The sequence below is a fragment of the Pipistrellus kuhlii genome, unplaced genomic scaffold (genome assembly GCF_014108245.1).
Source record: "Pipistrellus kuhlii isolate mPipKuh1 unplaced genomic scaffold, mPipKuh1.p scaffold_m20_p_14, whole genome shotgun sequence".
Taxonomy (NCBI): domain Eukaryota; kingdom Metazoa; phylum Chordata; class Mammalia; order Chiroptera; family Vespertilionidae; genus Pipistrellus; species Pipistrellus kuhlii.
In genome coordinates, this window is record NW_023425449.1 from 32,947,814 (window position 1) to 32,964,478 (window position 16,665).

Sequence of the window (16,665 nt, forward strand, 5' to 3'; positions counted from 1 at the left end):
TAATCAACAATATAGTTGCCGTTTTCTACTACTTGTGCCCAACGCTCAGGAAGCATTTTAATCCCTCTGTTGTAAAATTCTTGTGATTTTGATGCAAAAAATTTGGTCAATGCATTTTTGAGGCATTCTTCATTATTAAATTTTTTTCCAAGAAGAAAGTTTTGCAAAGAACGAAACAAATGGTAATCGGAAGGGGCAATATCAGGAGAATATGCAGGTTGAGGGAGAACTTCCCATTCCAACTGGCGCAGTTCTTCAGCAGTGATTCTTGCAGTATGCGGTCGTGTGTTATCGTGGTGAAGAATTACGCCCTTCTGATTAATCAGCGCGGGTTCTTTTTCTCTTAAAGCTTGGGCTAACCTTTCCAATTGGGCACTATACACTGCACTTGTAATGGTTTGGTTAGATGGTAAAAGTTCATAATGAAGAATTCCTTTAAAATTCCACCAAACACACAACATCACTTTTTTCGCATGCAAGTCAGGTTTTGGCGTGGGCTGCGGAGCCTCATTTTTTGTCCAACCATTGAGGCCGCCTTTTCAAATTAACATACAGCACCCATTCTTCATCTTCGGTAACAATTTGCTCTAAAAACGGCAAACGGTTTTGATGAGAGAGGAGCGAACTGCAAATTGTGACTCTTTGATTACGGTTGTTGTCGGTCAACTCATGAGGAACCCATTTTCCAAACTTTTGGACTTTGCCAAGTGCACGCAATTGATTGGAAATTGTTTTTTGTGAAAAATTTAAAGTTGTCGCAAGCTCTTGTTGGGTAATTTGAGGATTTTGCACCAAAAGAGCTTGAAGAGCTTCTTGATCAAAATTGGACACATGGCCTCGACCACTCTTGTCATCTAACGAAAAATTTCCCTTGTGAAATTTCTCAAACCAACGCTGGCATTTTCTGGCGCTAACTGCATCTTGACCAAGAGCACTACAGATGTTTTTTGCAGCCTCACTTGCTTTTCTTCCTAATTGGAACTCGTAAAGCATGCAGTGCTGAATATGCTCTTCATCCGCCATCTTCTTAGCCCTAGTTTTGCAACAAAAACCAAACCAAACACAAACTTTTTCAAGCAAAACTTGTTAATTGCACTTCACACGTTCTGTAGATACCACGTGTTTGAAGGTTATGTCAATACAAGTCAACGCCAAGCAAGATTTTAAACGAATGTTAAAAAACGACATTAATTATTACTAGACCCGATAAAAACATGGAAGCACTGCAAAATTCTATAACTTTTTAGTAAATTGTGGTTTACCAACCTCAGAATGAAACAGACCTAATCCATCTTAATCTTCACCTTTCTTACAAGTGTGATCTAATGGAAATTCATGGTGCTGTCAATGGATTATTGGGTAAAGTGTAAGTCATTTACACTTTCCCTGCCCCGATTTCTCCAGATATGAAATCTGATTCAGGGTCCTTGCCACATCTACACTTTTAAAAAATATATATATTTTATTGATTTTTTACAGAGAGGAATAATTTTAAAATTGGGAGAGGAAGGGAGAAGGATAGTTAGAAACATCGATGGGAGAGAAACATCGATCAGCCGCCCCCTGCACAACCCCCACTGGGGATGTGCCCGCAACCAAGGTACATGCCCTTGACCGGAATCGAACCTGGGACCCTTGACTCCGCAGGCTCTATCCACTGAGCCAAACCGGTCAGGGCCACATCTACTCTTCGAATGAACTACTCAGGAAGTAGAATGCCAAGCATTTTGCGCCCCTTAAAAATAAGATTTTTTATAAACACAATTTTAAAATTATTAACCCACATCTTTACCTCTGGCTCAGCCCTATCCAGCTTTCTGAGTCCCAGGCTGGCTCCTAACATACCAGATGCCTTGAGTCTCTTCCCCATCAGTGGAACTGGTGTGTACTTAGGAGTGGGAGAACTGTTTCAATGTTACTCAACACAAAACAGGACCATTAAAAAAACACGGACAAGAAAACCATGGTACCCACATCCAAAGATGACAGAACTAGTTTTGGGTCACCCCTGTCAGCCTCCTCACAGGAGTAAAGTATAATTTAAAACTAATTGGATGGCAGGTAGCTTAGCCTGTGATTCATCTGGTTTTATGTTTAGAAAAAAAAAAAAATCAGTTCTTAAACTAAAAATCCAAATAAAGCTATCTAGAAAGCACAATCATCATTCCATGTTCAGAGATTCATTCTAGCTGCTGCTAAATTCCTCAAATAAGAGAAAAACTTAAATGACAAGAAAGTTAAGAAATGTTTTTAAAGTTGCTTGAGCAGTCAGAAATTCTTTGATGTGTATTTTGTCATTTAACAAGTATTCCTGATAATCGCACTAACATAGGTGAAAAAACACTCCTCAAAATAAACGTGGGAGTTGACAGCAGACGATGAATACGAGGGAAGGTCCACTGAAATGAAGAAACAGACAAAACGTGATGATCGGGAGACACGGGCTCCTCGGGGTGCTCACCTGCTCGGGACCCATGGAGGACAGCCCTGATGTAGGCACGGAGGTCACTGAGGTCATGCTGATCTGTCCTGTCATCTGGTTCATGTTGTTCATCCCACCTGTGTTGGTCGCCATGGATACGTTGATGTTCATATTGTTATTGTACATGCTGGTGTTTGCTTGCTGCCCGAAGTGCGGTGGGGACTGCTGTGAAAACATGCTGGAATGCAACGAGAAGATGACAATGTCAGCGCCCGGTGCAAACAGGCAGGCAGCTGGGAGCACCTGCTCCTTCGGCATTTCCTCCCGAGGGAAGGAACCCAGGCGGAGAGAACCCAGGCAGGACAGCCAGCAGGACCGAGGCCAGAAGCAGCAGGGCCTGAAGTGCTGAACGGGCTGCAGGGGCGGCCACAGCACCGTGAAGGCCTGGAAGGCTGCTGCCCACTTTTGTGTCTGTAGTGGACAAGCTTTGTGGTCGTTCCCTTTTCTTTCTTTTAAAAAATATATTTTATTGATTTTTTACAGAGAGGGATAGTTAAACATTGATGAGAGAGAATCATCAATCAGCTGCCTCTTGCACACCCCCTTCCGGGGATGTGCCTGCAACCAAGGCACATGCCCTTGACCAGAATCGAACCTGGGACCCTTCAATCCGCAGGCCGACGCTCTATCCACTGAGCCAAACCGGTTTCGGCCGTTCCCTCTTCTTATTTGCACTGATAAGGATGGCTTCCCGGGCACTGCCTTCTTCAGCAGTTCATACACTGCAGGGGTGCTACCTTCTGAGGGGGGTTCCTTTTACTGCCAAGGAAGAGACTTCAGACTAAGCTTTTTCAAATTCTGATGACCTCTGCCCTGGAAAAAGCAAGCTGGCTTGCTTAGCAGTTTATCTGGTATCGCTTGCTTGTGTAAAGAAAACCACAGAAGAGAGACGTGTGGTCTATAGGAAGGCTCCCTGGCGATCATTTATATAAAAAGGACACAGAAGCACACATACCTGTTCCCACCCATGGACCCCTGTGCCCATCCGTTCATGTCAGAGGACGCCTGGTAGGCGGGGCTGGCTTGGGCCTGCTGCAGCATGGGGCTCTGCGTGTGCGCCATCCGGGGCGACATCAGGGGACTCTGGGGGGTGGTGGCCCCAGTGAAACCGGGGTCAGGCTGCTGACTCATTCCTGAAAAAACCGAGAGAGAAATCCAAAGGAGACTGTTAGTTGGATTGTAGTGACGAGGGGAAAAGAAAGCGAGCATTCAAGTTAAATACACACAGAACATTACTTTCAAGTATCTGTTCATGTACTGGTTAATGACATGTATTTTAAAAAGATTCCAAGGCGGGATAAAATGTGTGAAGAAAAATATCTCCACGTCTTAATCCTCAGAGCAGTTACAGGGGTGCCTAGGAACCATATGAACCATCATGGCTGGAGGTAGAGAGAGAAAGTATTCTTTTCCCTCATAAACCTTTCCAAATCAAGAACACTCAAACATACTTTTCTTTAACCCGAAATAGTTTTTAAACTTTTATATGTCACTATAAGGTCTGTTTAAACAGAATTGAAGTTTCACTATATATAAAAAGTCAACATATTTCAGTAATTGTTTTTTTATTGAATTAATTTCATTCTCTGTGAGGCAGATGGATTTTTACAAATAAGGCGAGCTCGTCTGTCTGCAGGAAGGGCCCGCTGGGCGAGCAGGAAGGGGGACCATTCAGGGCAAGCTTCCTGTTCAGTTTAGAATCAAGTGGCATTTATTTTATTATTTAATTTTATTTATTTATTTTTAATATATATTTTATTGATTTTTTACAGAGAGGAGGAGAGAGGGATAGAGAGCTAGAAATGTCGATGAGAGAGAGACATAGACCGGAATTGAACCTGGGACCTTTCAGTCCGCAGACCGACGCTCTACCGCTGAGCCAAACCGGTTTCAGCTCAACTGGCATTTAGATTAAATGGGGAGAAATGCTGAGAAGACTATTCTACACCATCAAGAAGGAAACAGAGGAGAAGAGTTGGGAAACAAAGGAGGCAACTTCTCGGGAAGTTCAGGGGTGATGTTTGCCCAGGAGACATGTAAAACATGCATATTTAATCAATATTTAAATTCGCTATAAAGGAAAAGTTGAAGATCACACAGGAAAAAGCTGCACATTATCTTTCTAGTGTGTGTTTGTGTGTGTGTGTTTTTAAGAAACACAAATACTTGATAGTTATAGATAAAGCTGGCAAAAGATAGGCAAAGTCATTTTGAATATTAATTGTCAATAATTCAACTATTAATTGAACATGACATGCACATGAATATTAACACTGATGACACTTGCCTCTTCAGGCTGACACAACAAATCAATAGGAAGAAAACCAAGAGGCCTTCCATTGTGGATCCTATAGAGCAGTTCTCAAGGATTATCTATTCATAAAAAATCTGGTACAAATTTTGAAGTCTTTCTTTTTCAACGTTGTAGAATGTCTCTAATATTTACATTTCTATATGGCTTTCAACGTTTTGTGTATGTCTACTGATTTGTTTGAGTCAGACTCAGAGGTTCAAATACAAATACATATATATCCACCTGTGTTTACAGACACTGACATACATAAACACAAAGATTCATACACGCGCACGCACACATGCACACACACACACACGAGTGGTGGATGCACTGAACACTCACACTGACTCCGGTCATTCTTAAAGCAAGACCTGCACTCAGAGAAAAGTGGTACCTGAGCTGAGAGACTGGAAGGTACTGTGCTGGACCTGGGGACTCCTGACAGGCCCCAACTGTCCTCCCAGGTTGCCTATCATCCCCTGGTTAGCCAGAGCCATCTGGGAGCCATGCAAAGAGCTGTGAGAGAGGAGCTGTGACCCAGGACTGGGGGACACTGGGGAGAAAGGACCGGAGAAAGGTGGTGGGGATGTAAGTCCAGTACCGTAGTTTGGAGGAAATGGAAACTGCTGTGCATTGGTCTGGGGGACCCGGGGGTTGCTCATAGTTGCGGGCATCCCGCTAGGAGCCACCATGCTTGATGTCATATTCAACCCTTGGCCTCTCATCATCAAAGTCCTTTGCTGAACTTGCTGCTGCTGATGCATCTGTCTCTGGCGGAGATGCTGGTTCAGGATCTCCCTCTGCCTCTGGGCCAGCATCTGGGCATTAATAGGTGCCTGAAACGGGGCAGCACAGGGTGGAAAACGTTGGGGTAGACACAGGTGGAAAAACAAAGTGTGTATTAGAAATGGGATAAAAAAAATGGTACAGTCTCGTGCAAAATCATTTGGAAAATACATTTTACATGGAAAGAACACTAGAGCTGAGCGACTACTGGTGGTTAAGAACGTGAGCATCTAAGTTCTACAGAGATGATTATTCTGAAACATGCCATGACGTACACAGGTAAGCCCAATGTTGTCCATAGGTAAGTGCAATGGAAGCACCAATTAACTTGGGGCTCGAGGTGAGAGGATACTTAAGTCGGGTCCCTCCTGTCAGAGGACTCTGACCTCAACTTTGAGAATGGCAATTCAGAGTCTCATTCAAAGGGCTCAGAAAAGGCTGAGAGAGGCAGGGAGAGAGGCGGCAGGGACAGGTGACGGGAAGAGATGCCGGCACTTGGGGAGGGGAGCCTAGCAATATACAGCCGCCCCTCATTATTCGTGGATTCCGATCTGTGCACACCCTTCCTCAGTAAAAAAGATTTATATCCCAAATCAATATTCACAGCACTGCCGCCATGTCATTTACAGACATGTGCAAAGTGGTGGATAGTTTGAGACCCCCTGTGCCAGCTCCCTCTTGACTCCGCCTTCTGGTTCCTGCCCTCAGACTGCAAACAACTGTCCTGGTGTGGATACTTGCTTCCACGCGTTTCACACTGCAGCACTTTTTGTTGGCCGAGCCGTTTCAGAGGGCTCCTGAGAGCAGTGCTGCAGGACCAGGCAGCGCTCCTGAGTACAGGCCCGGATGTGCCTCATGGAGGAAATATGACATGAGGTGAGTTACAGGACTACTGGCTGTGAGTTCAATGTCAAAGAATGAAGAATATATATCAAATGAGCTGTTTTCAAATGGAAACACAAGGTCATGTATTTCTAGGTTGCTGAAAATGTTGTGATCAGAAGCTCGTAGGAACCTAACCATCTACTTCTCTTAGGAGCAGTAGTTCTATGTCTGCTGATTCTTGCTTGCAGTAAAACTTTATGGAACACAACATATTAATAATGGAATTGCTTGCACCGCAATAACAATGGCAATGGTTAGGAGAACTAAGAAAGATGACTGAATGATGTTACAGATCCCCTGTGTTCGTCAGATCATCTGGCATCTAGGTTACTTCACGCGGGACATCAAGGGGGGAGAAATGGACCCAGAAAAAGGTGATGGCAGGGCTGCCCCTTACCTGTGTTGGTACTCCAGGCCTCAGAGTCAGGTTGGACACATTGGACACATTGCTCATTTGATTCATAATGGGCTGGCGATTCTAAATGGATACACATAGGAATCAGTGCACTTAAAAAACCCTATACCGTGAGTGGCCAGATTATTATGATCTCTGAATGCATAATAATCTGGCCACTCAGTGTTATTTGTATCTCCAATGGGTACCAAAACTATTGTAGACTTTTGCTGGAGATCAACCACCTATTTGCCCTGAGCTTTCTATCAGCCAATGCAAAGGGGAAAACTGATTGGATGCACGATTTATAGTATCTTTGATATCAAATAAATGAGGTACTCAAGAGAAGTACACCGAGTGGCCAGATGATTATGCGTTCAGAGATCATAATCATCTGACCATTCAGTGTATATTTTATTTCAAATCACCTTCCTAACAAACCTTCCACCCAACATCTCTTGCTGCTGGGCACTGAAGCCTGGGCTTGCAGCTGGATTCGCGTGGAAGCCATTTCAGAATGAGGTGTCACACTGCTCATCACTGGGAACTTACTTTGGACTGTTGGGAAAACAAACTGTTCGAGAGAGAGAAAGGGAGGACAACGACCAGAAAAGGAGGCCAAGAGGAAGACTAGAGAAAGGTGCTCATCCCTAGAGAAATGAAAGGAGATTGGAAAGCCACAACATGATTACTGCTGTATCACGGACACCTGCCTGGGCTTGGTGCTGGCAGGGACCATTTCTGTCATAGACAGAACTCCTGACAGGAGCAGCTGGTGTTCTGAGTGCTCGGTTTGGGCTCGGAACTGTGCTGGGTCCCTCAAATATACATATACCGCCCAGTACTGTACAACAAGCCCATTTTAGAGAATGAAAACCGAGGCTCAGAGAGCTCAAGATTAGACCATTAGTAAAGAATGGAGTTAGGGTACTAAAGGATAGCTTACTCTGTACTGGAGTTAGTGGAGGAGAAGGAAAGAAAGGAGAAGTATGGAAATTGTAGGATCATCTTGGAGAAGGTTTCATCCTCCTAGAAAGCAGGGAATGAGACCGAAGGCATCCAAAGGACACACGATTACTGCTCCACCTGACACCTGTCTTCCCTGTGGCCCTCCCCCTCTCCCCACCCCCGGGCTTCCGGGCCCCCGCCGGCACATACCTGCTGTGCTTGGAGGCGATGCTGCAGTTGGAGCCGCAGCTGGTTCGGCTGGTTCTGCACCAGGCCGGCGGGCCTGAGGCTGGGTCTGGGCTGCATGCGGAGTGTGGCGTAGCTGGGCCGCTGCCCCATGCTGTGGAAGTTGGGGTCCTGCATGGGGGAGTAGCTCCCCTGGGCCATCTGGGCCTGAGACGCGTACTGCTGGGGGAAGACGGGCGCCTTCTGCTCCAGCATCATGTTGGAGTCCTGGCTCGAGAACTGGTCCGGATCGACTGCCTGGCTCTGTGAGAGAAAGCCCGAGCATCAAACAGAGAAATAAAGAAACGGACAGCAGCGGAGGGCACGTAAGGCTGGTTTCTCTCACCGCCAGAGGTTTGGAACTTTTGACACCATCCTCACTCCACAAAGGGACTCTCAGGGTGACTTCACTGTTCTTTCTAGGAAAGCCTTTATGTGCGGCAGGAAGCTGGGGTCAGGCCTGACGTCCCTGTCACTCCTCAGGGAAGGGACGCATGGGCCACGACTCTGAAAGCTGCCTACTCACTCCACCAATCAGATACTGGCCTGGACTTTAAATGTGCGTGTTTCGTGTTTCCTGGACAGATTACTCATAGTGGCATAGTTCTCTTTAATGAGCAAGCACCTTGGAATCTAGCTGGGATCAGCAGTGTTGGGGTCCCCACCCCCATTATTCCCATTTTGCAGATAACGAAACTGAGACTTGGAGAGGCCAACCTGGCTTCCAGTCCAGTCTGTGACTTAGGACCTGAGCTACGCACCAGTATGATACACTGCCTTTATTTTATTAAGAAATATATATCTTTATTGATTTCAGAGGGGAAGGGAGAGGGAGAGAGAGCGAGAGATACATTGATTGGTTGCCTCCTGTATGCACCCTGACCAGGAATTGAACCTGCGACCTTTTGGTGCACAGGAAGATGCTCTAACCAACTGAGCCATACGGCCAGGGCACCATGATAGTTTTGAAGATGTGGAGGTATCTGTGTGGGGGAAACCATTCATTGTTGAATTACTATTCTAACTAAATCCACAAAACTACCTCAGAATTTAAATACCTGCCCATCGTTAGCCCTGGCTGGTGTGGCCGTTGTTTGGGAATCGTCTGGAATCACCAAAAGGTTGCTGGTTTGATCCCTGGTCAGGGCACATGCCAGGGGCGTGCAGGAGGCAGCTGATGGAGGTATCCCTCTCACATCAATTTTTCTCTCCCCCCCCTCTCTCAAAATCAATTAAAAAATAAATATGTATTTGCCCAACTTTAACAGAAAATTTAATTTCCGCTTTCAAAGAAAACACATTTCTGATGAGTACAAATAAAGGCCACTACTACTTCACACTTCCCAGCCTCACCTACTAATAAGCACATTTCCTTAATTCAGTTTAATATAACGATGATGTATTTGATTGAGACAAAATAGGAGTAATACAAAGAAATGGAAAAAACAAGACTAAAATATTAAATGATGAAATGACGCCAGTTTTGATAAAAACAATGCACTCAGCAAACCCAAGGATCACAGTTTAAAATGACAAAACTCAAGGACAACAACACTGAATGCTGAATTTTAACTACCACCCAAGGCAGAGCCAGCCAGCCACACAGGAAACAGTCAAACTCCTTTTTCCTTTCTCGCTATATTTCAAGTCATTTCTTTCCACTCTGCCATTCTCAGAATGAATTGACAAGTCTGAACTCCCACTTGGTCTGCGAACTATGGGGATTATGACGAGACTGTTTTTGATGCTTCAGAAGTCTCCAGTGACTGCACCACCTTCGGCGCAGACCTCATGGCGCGTCAGACGTGCAAGAAGTTGATTCGACACAGGGAGGTACGTTTTAGTAACAAGAAACAAAGATGACTCATGCTGCTCAGAGAGGAAGACAGAAACACGACCGTGATCATTTTTTCTAGGTTCCTCCTTGTACAGTTCATCAGAAAGATGGCTTCACACCAGTTTAGCTAGGTAGCCAGCTTCAGAAAGGCTGTGTTATTTCATGGGACTATGCTCGGTAATTTATGAGATTGCTGCTAGAGAGTAATCGTACAGCAGAGACTCACTCTAAGGTACCAACTAGGTGCCAGGAGGAAGGAAGCTAACGGAGTACACTGAAATTGATGAACTTCTTTATATTCCAACTTATGCTTAAATATCCTAAATATTGTTGTGGGCTTAGCCCATGCAAAGGCCCAAATGATTAATGAGCTACAGCGACCTCTAAGTTGACTTCTGCTACCATGTGTGCAAAGTATTCTTTTAGAACAAATAGCTTCCTCTCACTGGCCCACAGACGTAAGATTCGTACGGTGACCAGGGTATGGGGTTCCAGAGGAAGCACTCAAGGTCACCGGGGCAGCAGTGCTCCACGCTGCATGCCCTGCCCGTCGTGAGGGGAGCTGGACCCGTGTTTCTGCCTCTCCCCTGAATAACCCGAATTCTGCCTAAAGCTCATCGCCAGTGCTTTCCGTTCTCGGGCCAGAGTTCACGAGGGAGTCACAAGGAGAGGGGAGAAAGGGGTGTACGAGGGGAGAAGGCATTCTAAGACGCAGGCTGCGGATTAACCGCGGGCAAAAGGAAACGAACGTTTTTGTGCCCACGAGATGCTCAGCTCCCGCCTGCGCGTACCTGGCTGACCAGCTCGGGTATCCCCAGGGCTCTGTCGATCTCCTCCAGGCCGTCGAAGTTCCGCAAGGCCAGGTACAGCTGGTCCAGGAGAGCGCCCTCGTCGCTGGGAGACTCGGCGGCAGGGTGTGGGCACAGCAGGTCGTCGGGGGAGCTGCCGAAGGGCTGCCTGCAAAGACAAGACTCCGGCGTGGGCCCCGGGGAAAAGCTGGCTGGCTGCAGGGCATTACCATTCCTGAAGAACTGAAGTCTCAGCTGACTTCCGGGGTCTTTGCAGTGAAATACGGTTACCAGCCGGACCCAGAACAAAAGGACCTATGCGAGTCCAGGGCCCACCTGGCCATTCGTGTTTCCACAAATGAACGCTGACACCACAAGCACATATATTGGATGTTGACTTTGCACTGAAGTTATCAAAGGACTTTTCCTGAACTTTACTAGGAAGGTCTGATGGACTGAATAGTCTTATCTCATAGGAGGCTGGGCTGACCCTCGGGAGAGGCTAGAGCAGAAAAGCCACGTGACTTTGTGAACTCGGCTGTCGCTGGACTAAACGTCACTGGACTAACAGGGCCCTACTTAGTTGCCCATAAGCAGGACTTGGAAACATGAAAGCCCTCCTGAGTTAGCCAAGAGAAGCCGGTCATGAACCTGCAAAGTATGTTTGTTAATCTATAAGGTAATAGGTGATAAAACCATGACATTAAACTCCAAATTCTATGATACATGAAACTCCCAAAATTGAAATTAACTGACAAATTGGGGGAGATTTCAAAATAAAGAGCTTCTGAGTCACTTTAACACCAAAGGGGAAATTATACTTATCTTTCCAAAATAGTCTAAATTTGTACCCTCTGAGTTACTGTATGATGTCTTGGAGGAAATCAGTTTACAGGTGAGTAACTTCACTCTTAAGTGAAGCTGCCTCTTTAGCCCAGTTGAACACGCCATGTTTTCGGAAGATAGCTGGATATGCCCCATTGGCCTAGAACCCAGAAATCCTGCAATGCTGATTATTAAAGCCAACAATTTCAAAAAGCTGTAACAACATAGTACATTAAAAATGAATCTAGACTCTCACCTGATCCCTAGTCACTTGTAAAGAAAAGCACCCAATTAAGGTCCCTCGAGGACACCCCTCACCTCCTGTCCCTGGCTCCAAGCCGTAGCCCCACTGCCTCGGAGGCACTGGGCCCGGTTAAAGGACACAGACTTCACATGGGCCTACCACCAGCTACATGCACCAGGCACTTGGGCTTACACCCACACCCTCAGCCTCCCCCTCTCACCGGGGACTCTGCCCCTGCCTCCTCTCCCCGCCCCTGCTGTGGTTCTCGGTAAACAGCAGGCACTGAAATAGCTCCCCCACGGCCCGGCCACACTTTCCCAGAACTCAGGTTTACATACAAGTGTGATCAGATCACTCCTCCACCGCTGCTTAGGGAGGGGAGGGAGGAGCAGACAGAAACACGGCAACCGGGAGAAAACCACAGGACGGCGTGCCGTGGAAGCAAAGGCAGAAGGAAATTCCCGAGGAGTGACCAACATTCGGACGTGGTAAATTTCATGCAAAAAGAGGCTCAAGCCAGCCAGAGTGGATGCTGGCTCTGTACCAGGTCTTTTAGGCTGAGACCTCATTCCCCAAAGATGCTATTCACATGGGGCATCCAAGTATTTCCTTTGTCCAGATTTTTAAAAAAATATATATTTTATTGATTTTGTACAGAGATGAAGGGAGAGAGATAGCGAGTTAGAAACATCGTCGAGAGAGAGTCATCGATCAGCTGCCTCTTGCACACCCCCTACTGGAGATGTGCCCGCAACCAAGGTACATGCCCTTGACCGGAATCGAACCCGGGACCCTTCAGTCCCTAAGCCGACGCTCTATCCATTGAGCCAAACCGGTTTCGGCTCCTTTGTCCAGATTTATTTAAACATTTTTAACTCCTGTTTCTCCAGACACTTCATTCCTACATACCCTCTGGCCCCGAATCCCTCCACTGGTGATAGGTTCATGGGAAACCCTACCATTGCCGTCCCCTTTCACGTGTATTCCAAAATCCTGCAAAAAGGTAGTGGCTACTACACGATAATAGTCAACACAAGAGATTTTACTCTTGTGTACGTTTCAAACAACAGAAAACCAAATTAACAAAAAAAAATTTGAATTTAATGTGAAAGCAAATCTTTCATGAAAGGCAGCGATTTTAAGGAAAAAAAATCACTTTTATAAATTCAACAGAAATCTTCAAACAAGTCATCTATCCATTTTGGATTATATTTCAAACCTCTCTTTTACACACCAGATGAGCTAAGGAAAAAACACAATGGAACTACAGAAAATGGAAATTCAGCTACGAATAAGTGCGTATGGGGATATGTTGGAGACTTAAGGGCTACCGGTCTTTCTGGTATACGTACACAAACTAGTGCTCGGTTCATAAAACACTCACAAACCCATGCCCAAGCAGGCGGGCTGTAAAAACATAAATGGTGGTGGGGACAGTGATAGAGGGGATGTTTCGAAAAGCACTGCTTTCCTTTCATTTCCGGGGGGATGCTGGGAGAACCTGTTACCATCACCTCTGAGGCTCTATGGCAGTAAGGTGAGCTTGAAGCCGGTCAGACGCAATTATTTAAAATAAAATACGCGGGGTGAATGCTTGGAAAGACTGAAATGATTTCTAAAGTGGCCAGGACACTTTGTCCACACAGTTCTCAGACACAGACAGCGGGAGACAGTGACCCGGGGCGGCATAGGCCACGCTGAGCCCCAGGTCTGCACAGTACACCTCGCTCTGCATCTGGAGTCAGTGAAACCGGAATTCTTCCCCTTTAAACAAACCAACCAACCAACCAACCAACCAATTAAGCAACCAACCAACCAACCAACCAACCAACCAGAACTCTCATCTGTTTGGGCAACTGAAAATCCTAATTCTGGGCTTAGGATGAGTTCAATAGAAACTAATCTTTCACATTTCATTCAAAAGCAACTATTAAGTGTTGGACTTAATTATTGCACTATAATTTTATTATGTGCAAATTTCCACAGAAATGGGTGGGTTTATTTTTTTATTTTATTTTATTTTACTATTTTTATTTATTTCAGAGAGAGAAAAGGAGAGGGATAAAGAGATAGAAACAACAATGATGAGAGAGAATCATTGACTGGCTGCCTCCTGCACACCCCCTGCTGGGATCGAGCCCACAACCCAGGCCTACGCCCTTGACTGGAATCGAACCTAGGATACTTCAGTCCATAGGCTGACACTCTATCCACTGAGCCAAACCAGCTACGGCTGGGTGGGTTTTTAACATTCCAAATAAACGTATTTAGGAAAAGAACAACCCTCCCCACACTGTGAAATCAGGTTCAGAGTCTCCCCGTCTGTTCTTCCAGCCTCATGGACGCTCAGGTGCAGTGGGAGGACCAGCAGTGCTGCCAGCACTTGGGCTTTGTTGGGAATGCAGACTCCTGGGTCCCTCCCAGGCCTGCCTTTCAGTGAGACCGCAGGGGCAGTTCACAGGCTCACTGGGGTTCGAAAACACTTGTTTTGCTGGGCCGGTGTTGCTCAGTGGTTGAGCACTGACCTATAAGCCAGGAGGTTATGGTTCCATTCCTTGTCAGGGCACACGCCTGGGTTATGGGCTTGATCCCTGGTGGGGGGCATGCAGGAGGCAGCCGATCAATGATTCTCTCTCACCATTGATGTTTCTAGCCCTCTTTCCCCCCTCTTCCTCTCTGAAATCAATAAAAACATATCCCTTTTAGTGAATGGCATATAGCAGGTTAGACAGTTATTAAGTAGTTCTATTAATTTTTTTCTTTCAGTGCAATAACCAGTTCTCTATGTTTCTCACCACTCCTACTGCGGGGCTCATATTCATCTTCTGCTATTTTTTTGATCATTGAATCCTCTGAATCCTTTGTTACTCACTTTACAGAAAGGAAAACGGGCGCACACTGCAAACATGCACTGTGCAGCCCCGACTACGACAAACGCATTACATCTCAGAGAGGGACTCACTCAGAAATTTGCGTTTTTTAGCAGCCCTGGAAATGCAGCCTACCTGTGTGACACTGCAGAAACCCTGCTGACTTTCATCATTTGTGCATTTGATAAAAGAATTATATGACTTGAGACTAGAATAATCCCAGGACATACACATTCACTCTGCAAAAAGGTCTTCATGGAGCCTCCAATCCCAACTCTACAGATGAGCCTCAAGGCCAAATCCCTCCAGTTTACGTTTTCTAAGATGTTTGCTTCTTGGAAAGCAAAGCCTGCATCTTGTGTTCCCACACCGCCTCTTGCTCAGGCCCCGGCTCTCTCCCTGCCGCAGGCTCTCGCCCACCAGGCTGGCTGGGCAGTGCCATCACTCAGCCTCCAGGTCCCTGTGCAACACCGGCTTCCAGCGGCTCTGGAAAACCCAGTGAGCTCATGCGGGAACACATGATGCTGCCTTTGCCGGGAATAACACAAAACAAAAAACAGCGATGAGCTGAAACTCAGGCATTCTCCAAGCCACAGTTGATGGGTGCGTTTTTATCCATAAAGCAAAGCAAAGTCAAAGAGCTACCCTGAGACTGCGGGGCTGAGCTGAGGGACCCTGGGGGAGACCCAAGTAAGTAGTGATGTCACATTTGGCAGAGATCACTGCAAATTTTTCCTTAATAAAAGTGCCCCCAATTTCAATCCCAGATATTTCACTAACTGAGATCGGTTATGAACTCCCAGTGAAATTACCAATGTACTTAGGGAAATAGGTCAATCACTGAATTTGAAACTTCAAGAAATCCAGATTTTGAAAGTACTGAATAGAAAAAATTAGAAATAATGGTTAATGTAATATTTAAAGATATAAAGATAAAATCACAAAAACAGCCCTAGCCAGTTTGGTTCAATGGATAAAGCATTGGCCTGCAGACTAAAGGGTCCCAGGTTTGATTCTGGCCAAGGGCACATGCCCAGGTTGCGGGCTCGATCCTCCCCAGTAGGGAATATGCAGGAAGCAGCCAATCAATGATTCTCTTTCATCATTGATGTTTCTCTCTCTCTAGCTCTCTTCTTTCCTCTCTAAAATCAACAAAAATATACTTTTAAAAAATCACAAAAATAAACAAGCAGAAAGAGATTATGAAAAATAACCGGGCAAATAGTACTCTTAGAAATGAACAATATATACCAAATACCAGGTAGTATCAATAAATTCACATCTAGGCACACTGTAGTAAAGCTACAACGCAGCAAATACAAAGAACTGTTCAAACGCCATTAGAAAGAAAAGAACACCTACAAGGAAATGAAAATGATTAGACTGATAATCACAACCAAAAAAAAACTCAATAAACTTGATGAGACACCACATCCTTTTTTCAAAAACGATTTCAACGGTTTAATGTATAGTCTGAGGTCTCCCGTTTGGTCAGGTACCAGCTATTAGAGGAGAGGACTTACTCTGGACACAGGCCTGTGTGAAATAACGGACAGAACTCGGGGAGCAGCTCTTCGGACCGCCCGGGGGTTGGGACTCACCTGCTTTGGCTGGCGAAGGAGGCCTGGTCGATGGGCAGGATGCTCTCAGGCCATGGGGCGGTCTGGTTCGGAGGAGCTTGCTGTTGACTATACTGGGCTCCTCCCATGTTCATCTCTAACTCCGATGGCCCTAGGAAAGAAGACAGAAGTCCAAAAACCTCACGACTTGTCATCAGGGGAGGATCTATTTCTGCTAGGTAATACAAAGCAAAACATCTGGTTTTTAGAAAATGAGAAAGATGGGAGGAACAGGGAACAGTAATCAGGTGACAATAAGACACTTTTTGTTCGGATACGGAAACACAGGCAGTGGGTGTCAAGGCTAATCACCCGCTTCAGGGCCTGTGCGGAGCAGCAGCTCGATGCCTGTTCTTGCCCCAAGGACCCTTTATATCCGTCCAAAAAGACCTTGACTATGCGGTCTGTGTCTTATTGAAATTTACATTGTTGGAAATTAAAACTGGCCAATAGAAAAACAAACATT

General features: G+C 45.7%; 1 protein-coding gene across 11 annotated transcripts in view; it reads right to left on the reverse strand.

Moving 5' to 3' along the window:
* The window catches only part of NCOA2 (nuclear receptor coactivator 2), a 258,144-nt gene that overhangs the window by 9,301 nt on the left and 232,178 nt on the right, over positions 1-16,665 (reverse strand). For 10 of the 11 annotated variants that reach the window (XM_036437114.2, XM_036437115.2, XM_045581478.1 and 7 more), the window contains 7 exons: positions 16,182-16,311; positions 10,645-10,810; positions 8,002-8,280; positions 6,847-6,927; positions 5,380-5,614; positions 3,438-3,615; positions 2,462-2,660 (listed from right to left, as the gene is read on the reverse strand). In XM_036437114.2, the coding sequence (XP_036293007.1) occupies positions 2,462-2,660; positions 3,438-3,615; positions 5,380-5,614; positions 6,847-6,927; positions 8,002-8,280; positions 10,645-10,810; positions 16,182-16,311 (1,268 nt within the window). The remainder of the gene's footprint in view (positions 1-2,461; positions 2,661-3,437; positions 3,616-5,379; positions 5,615-6,846; positions 6,928-8,001; positions 8,281-10,644; positions 10,811-16,181; positions 16,312-16,665) is intronic. The other variant, XM_045581479.1, reaches the window with a different exon arrangement.